This window comes from Ahaetulla prasina, chromosome 3 (genome assembly GCF_028640845.1).
Source record: "Ahaetulla prasina isolate Xishuangbanna chromosome 3, ASM2864084v1, whole genome shotgun sequence".
NCBI lineage: Eukaryota > Metazoa > Chordata > Lepidosauria > Squamata > Colubridae > Ahaetulla > Ahaetulla prasina.
Window position 1 is genome coordinate 13,609,976 of NC_080541.1, and position 17,352 is coordinate 13,627,327.

The 17,352-nt window shown below is 44.1% G+C and overlaps 2 protein-coding genes across 3 annotated transcripts in view; one reads left to right on the forward strand and one right to left on the reverse strand.

The window, feature by feature from the left end:
• Positions 1-5,482, forward strand: part of SLA (Src like adaptor) — a 29,307-nt gene extending 23,825 nt beyond the window's left edge. For both annotated transcript variants that reach the window (XM_058175197.1, XM_058175198.1), the window contains 2 exons: positions 3,544-3,676; positions 4,984-5,482. In XM_058175197.1, the coding sequence (XP_058031180.1) occupies positions 3,544-3,676; positions 4,984-5,194 (344 nt within the window). In that variant the 3' untranslated portion in view covers positions 5,195-5,482. The remainder of the gene's footprint in view (positions 1-3,543; positions 3,677-4,983) is intronic.
• Positions 1-17,352, reverse strand: part of TG (thyroglobulin) — a 201,823-nt gene that overhangs the window by 63,990 nt on the left and 120,481 nt on the right. The window contains exons 35-37 of the mRNA XM_058175193.1: positions 16,266-16,353; positions 13,340-13,499; positions 6,063-6,262 (exon numbers count right to left, since the gene is read on the reverse strand). Of these exons, the coding sequence (XP_058031176.1) occupies positions 6,063-6,262; positions 13,340-13,499; positions 16,266-16,353 (448 nt within the window). The remainder of the gene's footprint in view (positions 1-6,062; positions 6,263-13,339; positions 13,500-16,265; positions 16,354-17,352) is intronic.

Consider the following 17,352-nt stretch of genomic DNA (forward strand, 5'->3'; position numbering starts at 1 on the left):
GTTTAGCCAGCTCACATGGCTGAAGCCGGGAGGGGACAGAACATCATCATTTTGGCAGCATTGTCCTTATCACCTGAGATTATTGATGATAGTTTTAGCCTTCTCGCATGCAATCCTAACTGTGAGAGGGATCTTGGAGTCCTAGTGGACAATCACTTAAATATCAGCCAGCAGTGTGTGGCAACAGCCAAAAAAGCCAACGCAATCCTAGGCTGCATTAATAGTGATAGAATCAGGATCACATGAAATTCTAGTACCGTTTTACAAAGCCTTAGTAAGGCCACACCTGGATCCAATATACTGCATCTAATTCTAGTCACCACAAATACACACACACACACACACACACACACACAAATACAAAAACCCTCTGGAAAGAGTGCAGAGAAGAGCAGGGGTGAAATTCAGCAGGTTCTGACAGGTCCTGGAGAACCAGTAGTGGAAATTTTGAGTAGTTCGAAGAACCGGCAAATACCACCTCTGGCTGGCCCCAGAGTGGGGTGGGAATGGAACCGTCCTTTCCAACGGTATTAGTCGATGTTCTAATTAATGTGAATATCTCATGCATTTTCAATGGTGTGAAACCACAACTTCCCTAACAACAACCAAGCCACTTCTCACAAACCATGCTAGCTGAAGATTCACACAAGGAAGAGGAACCATGGTTTTACACCGAGTGATAGATAATTATCAGTACTCTGTGCTTCTATTTTAAACCACTTCAGTGGATTAGAAATACCAGATGTCCAGTGATGTCATATAATCTCTTTCTCCATCACTCATCTCAAAACATTTTGCTTTTTTTTTTAATTTAAAAAAAAACCATTTAAAATAAAGGATGTGAAAGTGGAAGTCGTATGATAACCAACAACTAATTTTAGCCTCAACCTGTTTTGCACAGCTAGCTTTTTTCCACGTTCACCCTAACAAACTCATTACCTAAACGGAGTTGATTCAAATGTGCACATGAAACTGTTATTTGGAAATTGTTTGAAGCTTTGGGTTGTTGTTGTTGTTGTTTTTTTAAAAAAAACCCTCAATGGAAACAATTTCCTCCTATTTGCAGGTGTGCTTAAAATAAAATGACATTAGGGAAAACTGGGGGGGGGGAACAGTCATCCTTTCGCATTGGAGGAGCTGCTAAAACTATAGCAGTTAATATTCAAGGTTGCAGAGAATTTCACGGTGCACTTTAAATAATCCAGAGGTTTTCCTGCAAACCTATTAGAAAAGAATGCCCAGTTCGAAAGCATGCTGGGAAGCCTGGAAGTTATTGTTCCTTCTTTGCATCTGCTTATCGTCTGTTTAATTTCCTACATCTGCTTTTATTTTAAAGGCACCTTCTGCTATTTCAGAGGTGGATTTGTCTTTAAGCACAAAGACTTTAAAATCTACTCCTTCAATCAGAATAGAACTGCAAGGGACCCTGGAGGTCTTCTAGTCCAACCCCCCTGTGCAAGCAGGAGACTCTATGGCATTTTGGATAGGTGGCTGTCCAGGTTACACCCACAACTTCTGGTGGCAAGCCGTTCCGCTGGTTAATTGTCCTCCCTGTTAAGAAGTTTCTCCTTAATTCCAGGTTGCTTGTCTCCTTGATTAGTTTCCATCCATTGTTTCTTGTCCTGCCTTCTGGTGCTTTGGAAAATAAGCTGACCCCCCTCTTCTTTGTGGCAGCCTCTCAAAACAGGGGTGAAATGCTCCCGGTTCGGACCTGATCACCTGATCCAGTAGCAATGGCAGTGGGTGGTTCGGAGAACCAGTAGCAAAAATCTCTGCCTCACCCCCGCCCCAGCTGAGCCGTGCGATCATCAGAGGTTTTTGGTTTTTTTTTTACTTTTAAAAGCATTTTTTCTTCAGCCAAAAAAATGCTTTTAAAAGTAAAAAAAAGCCTCTGATTATCGCGGCTTAGCTGGGATCATTAGAATCCTTTAAAAGCTTTTTTCCCCTCTGGCGATCGAGGCTGAGTTGCCTGATCATCACAGGCTTTTAAAAGGGTTTTTTACAATGCTTTTGTAAAAGCGAAGAGGTTGTAGAAAAAATTCTTTTAAAAGTAAAAAAAAACAAAACCCTGGCCACACCCACCCAGTCACATTACCCCCCCACCAAGCCACACCCACAGAACCGGTAGTAACAAATTTTACATTCCAACCCTGCCTCAAATACTGGAATACTGCTATCATCTTATCTCTGGCCGTCCTTTTCTCTAGACTGGCCAAACCCAGTTCCTTCAACCATTCTTCATATGCTTTAGTCTCCAGGCCTTGGACTTTATGGACTTTTCCTTAAAATATTCAGATGTGTACTTTGGTGGTCCATCTACCCATTGAATAAGAGACGTACACTCGTATTGTTTTGCTTCCGAATTCAACATATAAAAGTCCCGAAGCATAAGAGACATAGAGTCTTTTAGCTTTAATTCACACCCTCTCTTTCATTGGACTGATGCTCCTTATTACTTCTAGTTTTAGAGTGGACCACCGCCCTGGTCCCAGCAGGTAACAACACACAAGAAGCCAGGGTGGCGCAGTGGTTAGAATGCAGTATTGCAGACTAATACAGCTCACTGCCAGGAGTTTGATCCTGATCAGCTCAAAGCTGACTCAGCCTTCCATCCTTCCAAGATCAAGAAAATGAGGACCCAGATTGTTGGGGGCAACATGCTGACTCTGTAAAGCCGCTTAGAGAGTGCTATAAAGCAGGGGTCTCCAACCTTGGTCCCTTTAAGACTTGTGGACTTCAACTCCCAGAGTCCCTCAGCCAGCAAAGCTGGCTGAGGAACTCTGGGAGTTGAAGTCCACAAGTCTTAAAGGGATCAAGGTTAGAGACCCCTGCTCTAAAGCACCATGAAGCAGTATATAAGTTTAAGTGTTATTGCTACTGCTAGCTGACCTTGGTTAATCTGAAAAAGAAAAGAAAAAAAACTAAGCAGGACTGAACCTAGATAATACTTGGTGGAGAGATATTCAGGGAAAGCCAAGGCTGCAGGCTAGATTGGGAAGTTAAAAAAAAAAACACAACTCACTCCGAAGGAAGGAAGGAAATAATTTCCACATAGCTGTCAAGATAATTGCACGGATGCGTTGATGCAATTCCAGGAATTGACTTTAATTTGCAGAATATCCTGCAAAGGCAAGACTAGAACAGCTTGCAGCATTTTTAAAAGACAGTTATATATGTCAGGATGGGGCACGATGGCTCAGTGGTTAAAGACGCTGAGCTTGTCAACAGGAAAGCTGACAGCCCTTGTTCCGAGACTTGAGCACCATGCGATGGGGTGAGTTTCTGTTACATACCTCAGCTCCTGTCCATCTAGCAGTTCGAAAGCATGCAACTGTGAGTAGATAAATAGGTACCACTTCGCTGGGAAGGTAACAGTGTTCTGTGGGCCTCGCTGCCTAGTCATGCTGGAGTATACACACACACACACACCACACACACGCACATATTTATAGTATTGCACAGGCACTTGGAACATCAATGTATCAATGAATAGCCCAAAACGAGGTTAATTTGCATGCATTTTGTCTTTGTTTCAATCTGCAGAGGTGGCTGATGGCCTGTGCTGTGTCCTCACAACTCCTTGCCTCACCCAACACACCACCATCCATGAAGTAAGGACTCAAGAGCCCCCCGTGGTGATGCGCAACAAAACCTTCAGGTGGAATCATATGCAAAGGTACTCCTTGTTTAAAATAAGACTCTTGAAATAGATTCTATTCCAAACTGAAAGTATTGCCAAAGAGGCACTAAGAGTTATTAACCTAATCTTGCGTTGCTTCTTCTCTGGTAATATTGTACTATTAACTAGAGCAGTGGTTCTCAACCTTTATAGTGCTGCGACCCCTTTAATACAATTCCCCACGATGTGGCAACCCCTGAAGATCTCAGCGCGCCTCAGCAGCCGCAGAAGGGGGGAAAAGCGGCAAACTGTTTTTTTGAATTTATCGTGCTTGAAGCCGTATTGGCTAGCGATCTGAACTGCTTGCGATTGCCTTGAGGACGGAGGCATTAAAGCGGAGACTCCTCCCCTATTAAGTTTATCGCGCCTGAAGCCAGATTAGGCTAGCGACTGGGAGTGATTGCAGCTGGCTTGAGAGGGAGACATCAGAGCAAAGATTTCTCTCTTTTTTAATCCATCGCGCCTGAAGCCGAATTCGGCTAGCGATTTGAAGAGCCTGCAGCTGGCTTGTGGAGTCAACCATTGGAGCGCGATTCTTCGACTCGCAAGTATACTTCCCATATTTCCGATGGTCTTAGGCAACCCCTGGCAAATCATTATTCGACCCCCAATGGGGTCGCGACCCACAGGTTGAGAACCGCTGAACTAGAGCATACAAAACATTTGCTAGACCAATCCTTGAATACAGCTCATCTGTCTGGAACCCGCACTGCATATCGGACATAAATACAATCAAGAGAGTCCAGAGATATTTCACAAGAAGAGTCCTCCACTCCTCTGCTTGCAATAAAATACCTTATGCCACCAGACTCCAAATTCTGGGCTTAGACAACATAGAACTATGCAGACTTCAATCTGACCTAAGCATAGTACATATTTTTGAATTTCACCTCTGATGTACATGGCTTAGAAAACATGGCTAAATAGGATGGCATAGCACCAGGGTGGATCTGCAGGATGCCACTACCAGTTCACTCGAACCGGTCTGAATCGTTTGAATACCACCACTGTTTGGGAGGGAGTGTTATTGTTCACTCCTTGAGTAGGCTGTAGTTTACTGAGTTGACACTTAGACTGGGGTGTTGTTCATTGTTTAACTACAAGGGCAAGTCGCTTGTATATAAACAGAGAGCAAACCCCACTTCCTTCTAACACTGATGAAATTACCTCGTTGGGTAATGAAACGTCTGCAAGAAAACAACCGACCTCAGAGAGTGCAAAGGACCCCACAGTTCAGCCCTGAGCTATAGATATTCTCTTCTATAACCATGAAAGTTTTTCAGCCACTTTCCTTTTCTCCCAAGGTCGAGGGAGTGTGATGAGGACATTGCAGACATGCTCCGATTGGAAGACTCTGGACTCAGCTACGGTCTCCGAAACAGCATCGCCTCTTACCTTGCCCTAACTATGGACGACAATTCTTCTTTTGTGAGAAAGAAAGCCAAAAAGACCCAGTCTATGATCTATCAGAGCAACCGCCAATCCCAGCCTGGTTTCCTGTATCATGAGGACTAAATTGAGAAAACCCAACATGGGAGTTACCAAGACGGATGAGAATTAGCACTTTGAGTAGATGTTGCTGCACTCTTGGAAATCTCATCAACATCCATTCTAGATAACGAAGATCTCATCGTCTCACAGATGCCCTAAATATACCCATATTTATATTTATTTATACAGAGGGGATGCCTTGTAAAATATTGGACTTTATTCACGTATGATCCTTTGACAGAGCTGAAAACTATGCACATGTGTGTATCTTTATGTATATACATCTCTCGTGATATTAAAATATTTTAAACAATTCAACACCTGTTTTACACACACCTGGAGTCTTATTTTTCATGTACGGTTGTTGTTCAGTTGCTAAGTCATATCCGATCCTCTTTGACTCCATGGACCATAGCACTTGGTCCTTGGGGTGCTGCATCAAAGGGGGCACAGACCTTGTCCTCCACTGTCTCCACAAGTTTGCCCAAATTCATGTTCATTGCATCGATGACACTATCTAACCATCTTATCGTCTGCTGTCCCCTTCTCCCTTTTTCTTCAGTCTTTCCCAACATCAGGATTTCTTCCAATGAATGATTTTTTTTCTCATTAGGTGGCCAAAGTTTTTGAGCTTTAGTACCTGTCCTTTCATTGTTGGAATGTATTTTTATGCAACAACTACAGTAGTATCCAGCCAGTAAATGGCAGTGTTTATAAGTTTGGAACTTTGGTATATACTCTATGCTCTTTTGTTCTAAGTAGAGTTTCCTGTTTCCGGTTACAGAGAAACAGTTGAGCAGTAAAGCACATGGTGACTGTGCTCTTTGCTTGCACTGTGGTGCTACATATAAACAGAATCTCTAACACTCATCTGAAAATAAATAGGACTTACCATCAGTAGTGCCCTCTTGAACAGGGTTGGATTTGAAGTTTTCTTAAGGAGGTGAATGCTGATAATATCCGCTCCCCTGTCCGGTGCTCCAATTGTTATCTGTCCTGCATCTCCCCCAAACCTTCCAATGTTCTTCCTTATCCATTGTAGAGCCGTGTCTTGATCCAAAAGCCCCCAGTTTCCACTTGCAACACTGGAACCTACACAAATAAATAATCAAAGGGAGGGTTGTACATTGGCATAAGGGATCAAAACAACTTAACAGCATTTCAAATATCTGAAAAGAAAGAAACAATTATCCCTGTTTCCCTGAAAATAAGACATCCCCTGATAATAAGCCCAATCAAGGTTTTGAACGCATGCGCTAAAATACCCCCCCCCCGAAAATAAGCCCTCCCAAAAAATATTTAAATGCAGAGCTGGAAATCAAGTAAGATAGCAAGAGGAGCCCCATCTTGCTCCACACACCCAAAAATAATAAGACCTCCCCGAAAATAAGGCCAAGCGCTTATTTCAGGGTTCAAAAAAAATATAAGACAGGATCTTATTTTCAGAAAAACATGGTAGTTGAAAGAAGACTCTCTTAGCTCTTGCCTTGTCTTTAGATATTTCTAAGGCTGCATGCTTTGGACAACTAATGATCATAATGTATGATGCATGGAATAATATTTTGAAGTTATGCAAAGGCCAAGTGCGACTGGACATTAGAAAAAGCTTTTTAATGGCAGGTAGGAACGTTATGCCAAATATCGACTTGAATTGCCAACCTAACCTTGAGCTACAACAGATTTTTTTTTTTTTTGCCAACAATGACTAGCTAGAACATCCTTTGTTGCAGTCATTAGTCATTGGACTAGAAGACCTCCAAGGTCCCTTCCAACTCTGTTATTATGTTATGTTATTAGAACAGATCAGGGGTGAAATCTAAATATTTTGTTTGTTTGTTTGTTTGTTTTATTAGATTTTTATACCGCCCTTCTCCCGAAGGACTCAGGGCGGTGTACAGCCGAAATAAAATACAGAGTATATACAATTAAAAGAAATTAAAAGAAACTATTAATAAATGGCCGATAATTTAAAAATTTAAAAAATTTACAAATGTTTAAAATCTCTAAAACCCCAATTTAAAATCACTATTTATGCCAGTCCTGCTTGAATAAATAAGTATGTTTTTAGCTCACGACGGAAGGTCCGAAGATCAGGAACTTGACGTAAGCCAGGGGGGAGTTCGTTCCAGACCGCCGGTGCTCCCACAGCGAAGGCCCTACCCCTGGGAGCCGCCACCCGACATTGTTTGGCGGACGGCACCCTGAGAAGGCCCTCTCTGTGAGAGCGCACGGGTCGATGGGAGGCATACGGTAACAGCAGGCGGTCTCGTAAGTACCGGGTCCTAAGCCATGGAGCGCTTTAAAGGTGGTAACCAGGATCTTGAAGCGCACCCGAAAGACCACAGGAAGCCAGTGCAACCACGGAGCAGAGGTGTTACGTGGGAGCCTCGAGCGGCTCCCATTACCACTCAGAGCTGCATTCTGACTAACTGCAGCCTCCGGTGCACCTCAAGGGCAGCCCCATGTAGAGAGCATTGCAATAATCCAGCCGAGACGTAACCAGAGCGTGAGTGACCGTGCATAAGGCATCCCGTCAAGGAAGGGCGCAACTGGCGAACCAAGCGAACTTGGTAAAAGCCCTCCTGGTGACGGCTGCCAGATGTTCCTCAAAGGACAGCCGCCATCCAGGAGGACGCCCAAGTTGCGAACCACCTCCTTTGGGGCCACTAACTCGCCCCAACAGTCAGCTGCGGATGCAGCTGACTGTACCGGGTGCCGGAATCCACAGCCACTCCGTCTTGGAGGATTGAGCTTGAGTCTGTTTCTCCCCATCCAGACCCGACGGCTTCCAGGCACCGGGACAGCACTTGACCGCTTCGTTGGGGTGGTCCGGGGTGGAAAAGTACAGCTGAGTGTCATCAGCGACAGATGATAACTCACCCCGAACCCACTGATGACCTCGCCCAGCGGCTTCATGTAGATGTTGAACAGGGTAGGCGAGAGAATCGACCCCTGGGGTACCCCACAAGTGAGGCCCCTCGAGGACGACCTCTGCCCCCCTGTCAACACCGACTGCGACCGGTCAGAGAGATAGGAGGAGAACCACCGATAAACGGTGCCTCCCACTCCCAATCCCTCCAACCGGCGCAGCAGGATACCATGGTCGATGGTATCAAAAGCCGCTGAAAGATCTAATAGGACCAAGGCAGAGGAACAGCCCCTGTCCCTGGCCCTCCAGAGGTCATCCACCAACGCGACCAAAGCCGTCTCCGTGCTATAACCAGGCCGGAAGCCGGACTGGAACGGGTCTAGATAGACATTTTCCCTACCGGTTCTGTGGGCATGGCTTAATTGGTGGCTTGGTGGCTTGGAAACATACCAGTCTACCAGGCTTGCTTTAGTCTAGCAGAGCCATACTGGTCTACTTGCCTTTTTTGGGGGCGCACCGGTCTACCTTCTTTAAAAATAGAGGCACCAGTCTACTAATTGCCTTTTTTTGGGAGTGCACCGGTCTACCTTCTTTAAAAATAGAGGCACCAGTCTACTAATTGCCTTTTTTTGGGAGTGCACCGGTCTACCTTCTTTAAAAATAGAGGCACTGGTCTACTAATTGCCTTTTTTTGGGAGTGCACCGGTCTACCTTCTTTAAAAATAGAGGCACCAGTCTACTAATTCCTTTTTTGGGGAGCACACCAGTCTACCTTCTTTAAAAATAGAGGCACTGGTCTACTAATTGCCTTTTTTTGGGAGTGCACCGGTCTACCTTCTTTAAAAATAGAGGCACCGGTCTACTAATTGCCTTTTTTGGGGAGCGCACCGGTCTACCTTCTTTAAAAATATAGGCTCCGGTCTACTAGCCACCTACAGTACTGATCAGCTGTAGTGCGGCCCTTTGAAGCACCGCGGCAGTCATTTAAGGCCATTTGCAGCTATATCACCACTGAGAGCTTCAGGGACAGAGAAGAGGTACAGCGAGGCATGGCGGTGGAGGGGGGCAGGGATTTTTGCTACCGGTTCTCTGAACTACCCGCCCCCCCCATCGCTACCGGATTGCGCAATCCGGTCCGAACTGGGAGCATTTCACCCCTGGAACAGATGTAGCACAGTAAAAAGCATTTTTCACTTTCTGAGAAGCGGCTAACAAGTCAATGTGGACCAAGGATTCCAACAGAAGAAAATGCTCAGGATTTAATTATGGTGTCCTTGGTGCTCTCTGAGCTTGGTTTTCTTGCAGACGTTTCTTTACCAAACTAGGTGATATCATCACTGCTAGTAGCTAGTGGGGTTTACTCTCATTATCCACTATCTACTAGCACTCATGGTGCTACCGAGTTTAGCAATGAAACAACTGCAAGAAACCCAGCAAACTCAAAGAGCACCAAGGACCCTACTGAAGATGGACAATTTATGGTCTGTAGGCCCCATGATCTCCATTACCATGTTTATGACCTCCAGGTCTTCTCTCAAATTCATATTATCTCAAGTGGGTGACAAACTGTTCATTTATCGTAGGTTCATTTTTCATTTTGGCGGGGGAAGAGAGGATTAAAATGCATTGCATTAAGCCATTGCAAATACTACCAGGTTGAACGTTCAAAGCTTATTAGGGTACAACCTGGCTAATACTGTAATTGAAGACCACCAGAACATCATAGGGTTATAGGCTAAGACAGGAATTTGGGAGGGGGGAGAATCCCAGAAGTAGGGAATTATAATTGACTGTTATGATACTGTCAAGAAGTCAACACGGCCATATTTGTAGCTATCAGGAATCAAACTTGACTCAACATTTCTTATTATTTAAGGATTAATGACCTATATTTTAATGAAAAGACACTCCACCCATTCTAAAAATAAAGAAAAACCTGGTTATCTTCCACCGTTATTGGAGACATCACCCTATAACCCTTGAGATTAATTTCTATGTATGTCTACATAGGGTTTGTCTCCAGAATCTGTAGATCAGTGGTGGCATTCAAATAATTTAACAACCGGTTCTCTGCCCTAATAACTGGCTGGGTGGGCGTGGCCATGGTGGGCGTGGCCAGGGGGTGTAGCAGGCAGCACTCGGCCTCCTGCAACCCCCTGGGAGCAAAAATGGCCGTGTGGGGGGAGGGGGGAGACACACCGCTCACCCATGTCCCATTTTTGGCCTGGGAGGCTCCCTGAAGCCTCCTGGAAGCAAAAATGGGCTGTGGGGGGTGGTGCGCTGCGCCGCACCACTACACCCCGCTTTGGGCCTAATAGGCCTCCCTGCACTTACCTGGGAGCCAAAATGGGGCACATGGAGACTCCTGGAAGGGGAGGGGAGGGGAGGGGAGGGGAAAGGCCAGCCAGCAATTTAACTACCGGTTCGCCCAAACTGGCTCGAACCGGCTGAATCCCACCACTGTTGTAGATGCTCTAACACTGGAGATTTTTAGTAGAAGAGATTGGACAACCATTTGTCTCAAATGGTAATAGGGTCTCCTGCCTGAGCAGAGGGTTGGACTAGAAGACCTCCAAGGTCCCTTCCAACTCCATTAATCTGCCCATCATTCTGTTTCTTCTCACGTTATATTAAACTCATTAAACCTATTGGCCCATGACCTTTCACAAAAGAGCATGGTTAAGAAAGAAGAATTCGTAAGAAATTCCTGTAAAAGCTACCAAAAGGAAGAATAAAAATAATAATAATAAAGACACCTCATCATTCGAGTAAGTGGATGTATCCTAGACTATCAAGTTCACAGAGATTAAGATCTGGGTTTACCGCCGAACTGATGTTTTGAAACAGCTCTGAACAGAATTCAGGGCATTCTATAAAATGAGCACATGTGCTGAACTCAGCAGGGATGAAAAAACAGTGAAAGAAGAAAAGGAACGGAAGCACAGTACGTTGCTGCCACATTTCCTTTCCACTGAGACTAGTGGAAAGATTTGTGAAAATGCAGGCATGATTTAGCATTTCACCCCCCCCCCCTTTGAAACAAAAAATGCTGCTTTTCTGATAAGTGGGTCAGAGTCGGGAGCCAACAGGATGGGGGTATTTGCCAGCACCTCAGCAAAAAAACAAAATGCACAGGTACTGGATATGTGGTACCTTGCTCAATAGTAGTACCTGTGAGAGGCATCTTGGAGTCCTACTGGACAACCATTTAGATATGAGCCAGCAGTGTGCAGCAGCAGCCAAAAAAGCCAACACAATTCTGGGCTGCATAAACAGAGGGATAGAATCACAATCACGTGAAGTGTTAATACCACTTTATAATGCCTTGGTAAGGCCACACTTGGAATATTGCATTCAGTTTTGGTCGCCACGATGTAAAAAAGATGTTGAGACTCTAGAAAGAGTGCAGAGAAGAGCAACAAAGATGATTAGGGGACTGGAGGCTAAAACATATGAAGAACGGTTGCAGGAACTCGGTATGCCTAGTTTAATGAAAAGAAGGACTAGGGGAGACATGATAGCAGTGTTCCAATATCTCAGGGGCTGCCCCAAAGAAGAGGGAGTCAAGCTATTCTCCAAAGCACCTGAGGGTAGAACAAGAAGCAATGGGTGGAAACTAATCAAGGAGAGAAGCAACTTAGAACTAAGGAGAAATTTCCTGACAGTTAGAACAATTAATCAGTGGAACAACTTGCCTGCAGAAGTTGTGAATGCTCCAACACTGGAAATTTTTAAGAAAATGTTGGATAGCCATTTGTCTGAAATGGTGTAGGGTTTCCTGCCTGGGCAGGGGGTTGGACTAGAAGACCTCCAAGGTCCCTTCCAACTCTGATATTATTAATTGGCTTGACACCATGAAGAGATAACAGATTATCAGAGTTGGAAGGGATCTGGTAGGTCAACCTAGTCCAACCCATCCCCTCACACCGCCCAAGCAGGAGACCCTACACTATTTCTGACAAATGGCAGTCCAATCTCTTCTTGAAAAGTCACACGATCCCATTGCGATTGTAAAGGAAAGTAGAACCCACCCCTGGTGGACACGTGCACCATCACTAGCTGCTCTTCTTGTTTCCGGTGTGCACATGCATGCTGGCCAGCTGGTCTTCGCGGGCATCAGAGCACCTGTAAATGTCCTAAAAAACAGCCCAAAAGCAGGCCATTTCTAGGCCATTTTCCAGGCCATTTTTTGGCTGTTTTTCGGTCCTGAAAAACACCCCAAAACAACCAAAAAAACAGGCATGAGAATGCCAGCCAGCTGGTCTTTGGGTTTTCAGTGTTCCGGCATGCGCGAAGACCAGCTGGCTTAGCACGCATGCAGGTGCCGGAAACCCGAAGACCAGCTGGCTGACACGCCCATGCACATGTATGTACACGCATTCCGGTTTGGCCGCTCGGTGTCAAAAAGGTTCACCATCATTGGACTAGGCCAGCGGTTCTCAACCTGTGGGTCGGGACCCCGTTGGGGGTCGAATGACAATTTGCCAGGGGTCACCTAAAACCATCAGAAATATGGGAAGTATATTTGCGAGTCGAAGAATTGCGCTCCAATGGTTGACTCCGCAAGCCAGCTGCAGGCTCTTCAAATCGCTAGCCGAATTCGGCTTCAGGCGCGATGAATTAAAAAAGAGAGAAATCTTTGCTCTGATGTCTCCCTCTCAAGCCAGCTGCAATCACTCCCAATCGCTAGCCTAATCTGGCTTCAGGCGCAATAAACTTAATAGGGGAGGAGTCTCCGCTTTAATGCCTCCGTCCTCAAGGCAATCGCAAGCAGTTCAGATCGCTAGCCAATGGCTTCAGGCGCGATAAATTCAAAACGAAAATAATTTTACGGTTGGGGGTCGCCACATCGTGGGGAATTGTATTAAAGGGGTCGCTGCACTATAAAGGTTGAGAACCACTGGACTAGGCCTTTCCTAGTTCCCACAAAGATAAAATGAGGGAGAGAGAACATATCCCCAAATCATCCATCTGAAACTTGCTTCTTTTTTTTTTTTAAAGTCCACATAAAGTTTCCAATCTGTCAAAAAGTTCTTTGTCAGTTTTTATCTCACGAAGCTGGTCAGTTTCCTCATTTCTGCAAACTCAATTAACTTTTTAGTCCTAGCTTCCACTGGAGCTATGTCATTGCTCTTCCAATTTTATGCAAACAATAATTTCATTGCAGTTTCCAATAGAGTATTGAATTTCATATTTCTTTCCTGATTCCATTTCCATAAAACCCAGCTGGAATAATTCTGGTTTCATCATTAAAAATATATATATATAACCTCCTATTTTCAATCTGAGATACAACTTACCAGTGCTTAAAAAGCCAAAAACTCCTACACGGTAATTTGCAATTACGACAATGAGATTTCCAACTCCAGCTAAGTACGAACCATCAAGGGCTGCCTTTTTGCCTTGGTCATCAGCATTTATGCTGTTGTGGAAGAAAACCAGCACTGGTAGATTCCCTCCCTGTCACAATAAACAATAGGTTTGTTGTTATTGTGGTTAATTGAAATTTATTATAGCTGCTGCCCTCTCCCACACACTCTAAGCTGCCACAAATACAAATTGATAAAAAGCAGTTTAAAACATATAGTCCCATAGACAGGTCAGAGTAAAACAATTAAATATTAAAATTAATTAACAAGTAAAACAATTAAAGAAGCTGTCGATTGAAAAGTAAGGTCAGCCATAAATAATGTTCATTAGTGTTGCCCTTATCTTAGCATTGCTAACTTGGCATCCTCACTGCTGCCAAAGTTGACTAGGGCGAAAAATATCCACTGTGGGGGAGTTCTAATTTTAACTGAAAATAGCAGCGGTTCCTAGTTTTCTAACATGATCTAATATACTTTATAATTCATGAGTAATTAATGATAATTTGGGAAAGTGAAACTTCTAGGACAGTCTTGAACCTCCACACTCATGAAGATCTTTCACCCCAAATGTGTGACACCCCCATATTGTATCATTTCAGTAAAGAGAATGCTGAAATCTTGCAATAAGTCTTATACAAGACATGGAATTTTCCTTCCTTCCTTCCTTCCTTCCTTCCTTCCTTCCTTCCTTCCTTCCTTCCTTCCTTCCTTCCTTCCCTCCCTCCCTCCCCCTTCCTTCCTTCCTCCCTCCCTCCCTCCCTTTCTTGTTCTCTCTTTTCTCTTTCCACCCAGATCATCACGTTCAACACTGCATGGTGAATGAAAAGATGGCTGATCCATAGACTTCACTGAATTCTGAAAGGGTTATAGAGAAAGAGGCAAGATTTTGCTGTGAGATGAACCTGCTAGGGAGACACTAATTAATGGCCAAGGACTTGCATTTGTGTGAAACTTGTACCTATCCTGGTTGTCTCCACAAATGAAAGATTTCCATTTGCAGTCACATAATTATGCCCCAGTGAAGTTGGTTAAATCTGAAGGTGTTGCCAAGCGCTCAATTTGTTGACATAAACCAAGGGTCTGCAAACTTGGCTCTTTTAAGACTTGTGGACTTCAACTCCCAGAGTTCCTCAGAAGAACTCTGGGAGTTGAAGTCCACAAGTCTTAAAAAAGCCAAGTTTGCAGACCCCTGCCATAGACTAACACAGCTGTTCCCCCTCTATCGTTTCAAAAAAATTGTTCAAACCAAAACCTCTTCCCCTGGTTAAATCGGAGAAAAAGCACAACAGACAATTAACACCTCCCTTTTTTTTTTTCTCCTACACCACTTCAGGGTTCAGAATTGAAGCCTGATTATGAACAACAGGAAAAGCAGAAAAACTGAGCAGGGCCTTGAGCGATTTTGAAGACGTATGAAGAGGTGGTAGGGAGAACAGGTGTGTGAATGTAGCACCTGTCTGTTTGGCTTCTTACACCACCAAACCTATCTTTTCCTGAGATCATGGGATAACTGACATGGGGCAATCATATAATGCTAGGGAAAGATGCAGCTGCTTTAAAGAGTCACAGACAGGTACAGCACCCCTGTAGGTTCTGAACCTCCTTTCGGTTTTCAAATCAAAAGGCTGCTACATCCAGTGGCAGAACTGCCCCACTGCATTGAAAATCTAAATAAGTCAGCGCCATCTTTCATTCCATCTATGCATAGGAATATCCTAATATCAGTTCCCATTCAGCTAAAGTGCCGTTCAAAGTGTTTGAAGTTTGAGAAGCACGAAATCTTTGAGTCTGACGCCACTTCATCACCCTCCCACTTTCTTCCTGCTCCCAAATTCTCAGAACTGCTTTGAAAAGAAACTATCCTGTTTTCTTGTAATGATACATAAGTCATGTATAGTTGCCTCCCTTGATTGTTTGTAGGAGCAGGCAGAGCTGGGGGAGGCAGAATTAAGTGCATTATCAGCCTAGAGTCATTACATTTCCATTACATCCAATTTAGTTTTGAACTTTAGTTGGAGTAGGTTCTTGTGTATAGTGTTGAGCCATACATTTTTGAACTTCAACTTAGCTATGGTCCTGATCCTTTGCAGTGATTTTTTTTTAACCTCCTGGTCAGAGGTGAAATCCAGCAGGTTCTGACAGGTTCTGGAGAACCAGTAGCAGAAATTTTGAGTAGTTCAGAGAATCAGCAAATACCACTTCTGGCTGGTCCCAGAGTGGGGAGGGAATGGGGATTTTGCAGTATCCTTCCCTTGGTGTGGGGTGGGAATGGGGATTTTGCAGTATCCCTCCCCTGCCACACCCACAAAGCCATGGCCCTGAAGCCATACCACACCCACCAGGCCACGCCACGACAGAACAGGTAGTAAAAAGAAAATTGGATTTCACCACTGCTCCTGGTGCAATTTACACCTCTTTGTTTTTCTACGTTTTTCTGACGGCCTTCCAACCTAATATTATTTATGTTAAGTTATTGCTTATGATAGCATTTATGTGCAAAGGAAACTTTGACGATACCGTTGTGGTAGCCATCTTGACATTTTCACCACATTGTGTGAACGCCCCTGTCTCCAAGATATTAACCAGTCTAAAAGAGCTTCATAATGTGACACATAGACCTCTACACCATCAAAATCCCTAATGTTCAGGGCTCCCAATTTCACCAGCTGCTCACCCCAATACTTGCTTTGTCTAAAAATGACCATGACATTCCATGAGTATCTAAGCATCAATCCAGAAAGATCCCATCATCAATAGGTTTAGCAACCACATCTCATGCATTTTTCCTCAGAGTAAATTCCTGGAATGAGGGAATGGTCAAAGAAGACTTAAGGTAGTCCATTAACCCAGGACTTACATTGTTCTGCGGGACAAAGATGTTCAAAAACAAGCAATCTTCACTGACCGAAGAAAGGCTGTCATCTCCTGGTTGCCAGCAGCTAGCACTAAAGATACAATAAAGTACTTTATGATTTGTTTAAAGTTTCTAGCGATCACAAAGGAATAAGGTTGTGGATGTCATGCAAGATCAGTTTTACCTTTAGAACCACTTTAAGATGTATCATGTCGAACAACTTTAAGAAGTGTAGACTTCAACTCCCAGAATTCCCCAGGTAGCCTTGCTGGCTGGGGAATTCTGGGAGTTGAAGTCCACACATCTTAAAGTTGCCAAGGTTGAGAAACACTGAAGTACAGCAACCTCCCCCAATCTGAGTATCTTCCAAATGCATGAGCCTCTGTGGCTCAGGCTGCTAATGCAGTCTGTTATTAACAGCAGCTGCCTGCAATTACTGCAGGTTCTAGTCCCACCAGGCCCAAGGTTGACTCAGCCTTCCATCCTTTATAAGGTAGGTAAAATGAGGACCCAGATTGTTGGGGGCAATAAGTTGACTTTGTATATAAATATACAAATAGAATGAAGACGATTGCTAACATAGTGTAAGCCGCCCTGAGTCTTCGGAGAAGGGTGGGATATAAATGCAAATTTTAAAAAAATTCCCAGAATTCCCTAGTCAGTGTAATCAATGCTGAGAATTCTGGGAACAGACATCCATTCCTTTGGAGAGCATGCCAAGCAGAGATAGTTTTATTTATTTTTTTCTTTCTTTCTTTATTTGTCGAGTACATATTAGATGATATATATAAGTATAAGCATGAATTGAATACATAAAGTGAATACAATTAAAGGGAGCATTAGGACAGGGACGTTAAGCACACTGGTGCTCTTATGCACGCCCCTTACAGACCTCTTAGGAATGGGGTGAGGTCAACAGTAGACAGTCTAAGCTTAAAGTTTTGGGGGTTTGGGGATGAAACTACAGAGTCAGGTAGTGCATTCCGGGCACTGACCACTCTGTTGCTGAAGTCATATTTCCTGCGTTTGGTGCGGTTTACCTTAAGTTTGTATCTATGTGTGCTCGTGAACTCCATTTTTTTTTAACCAT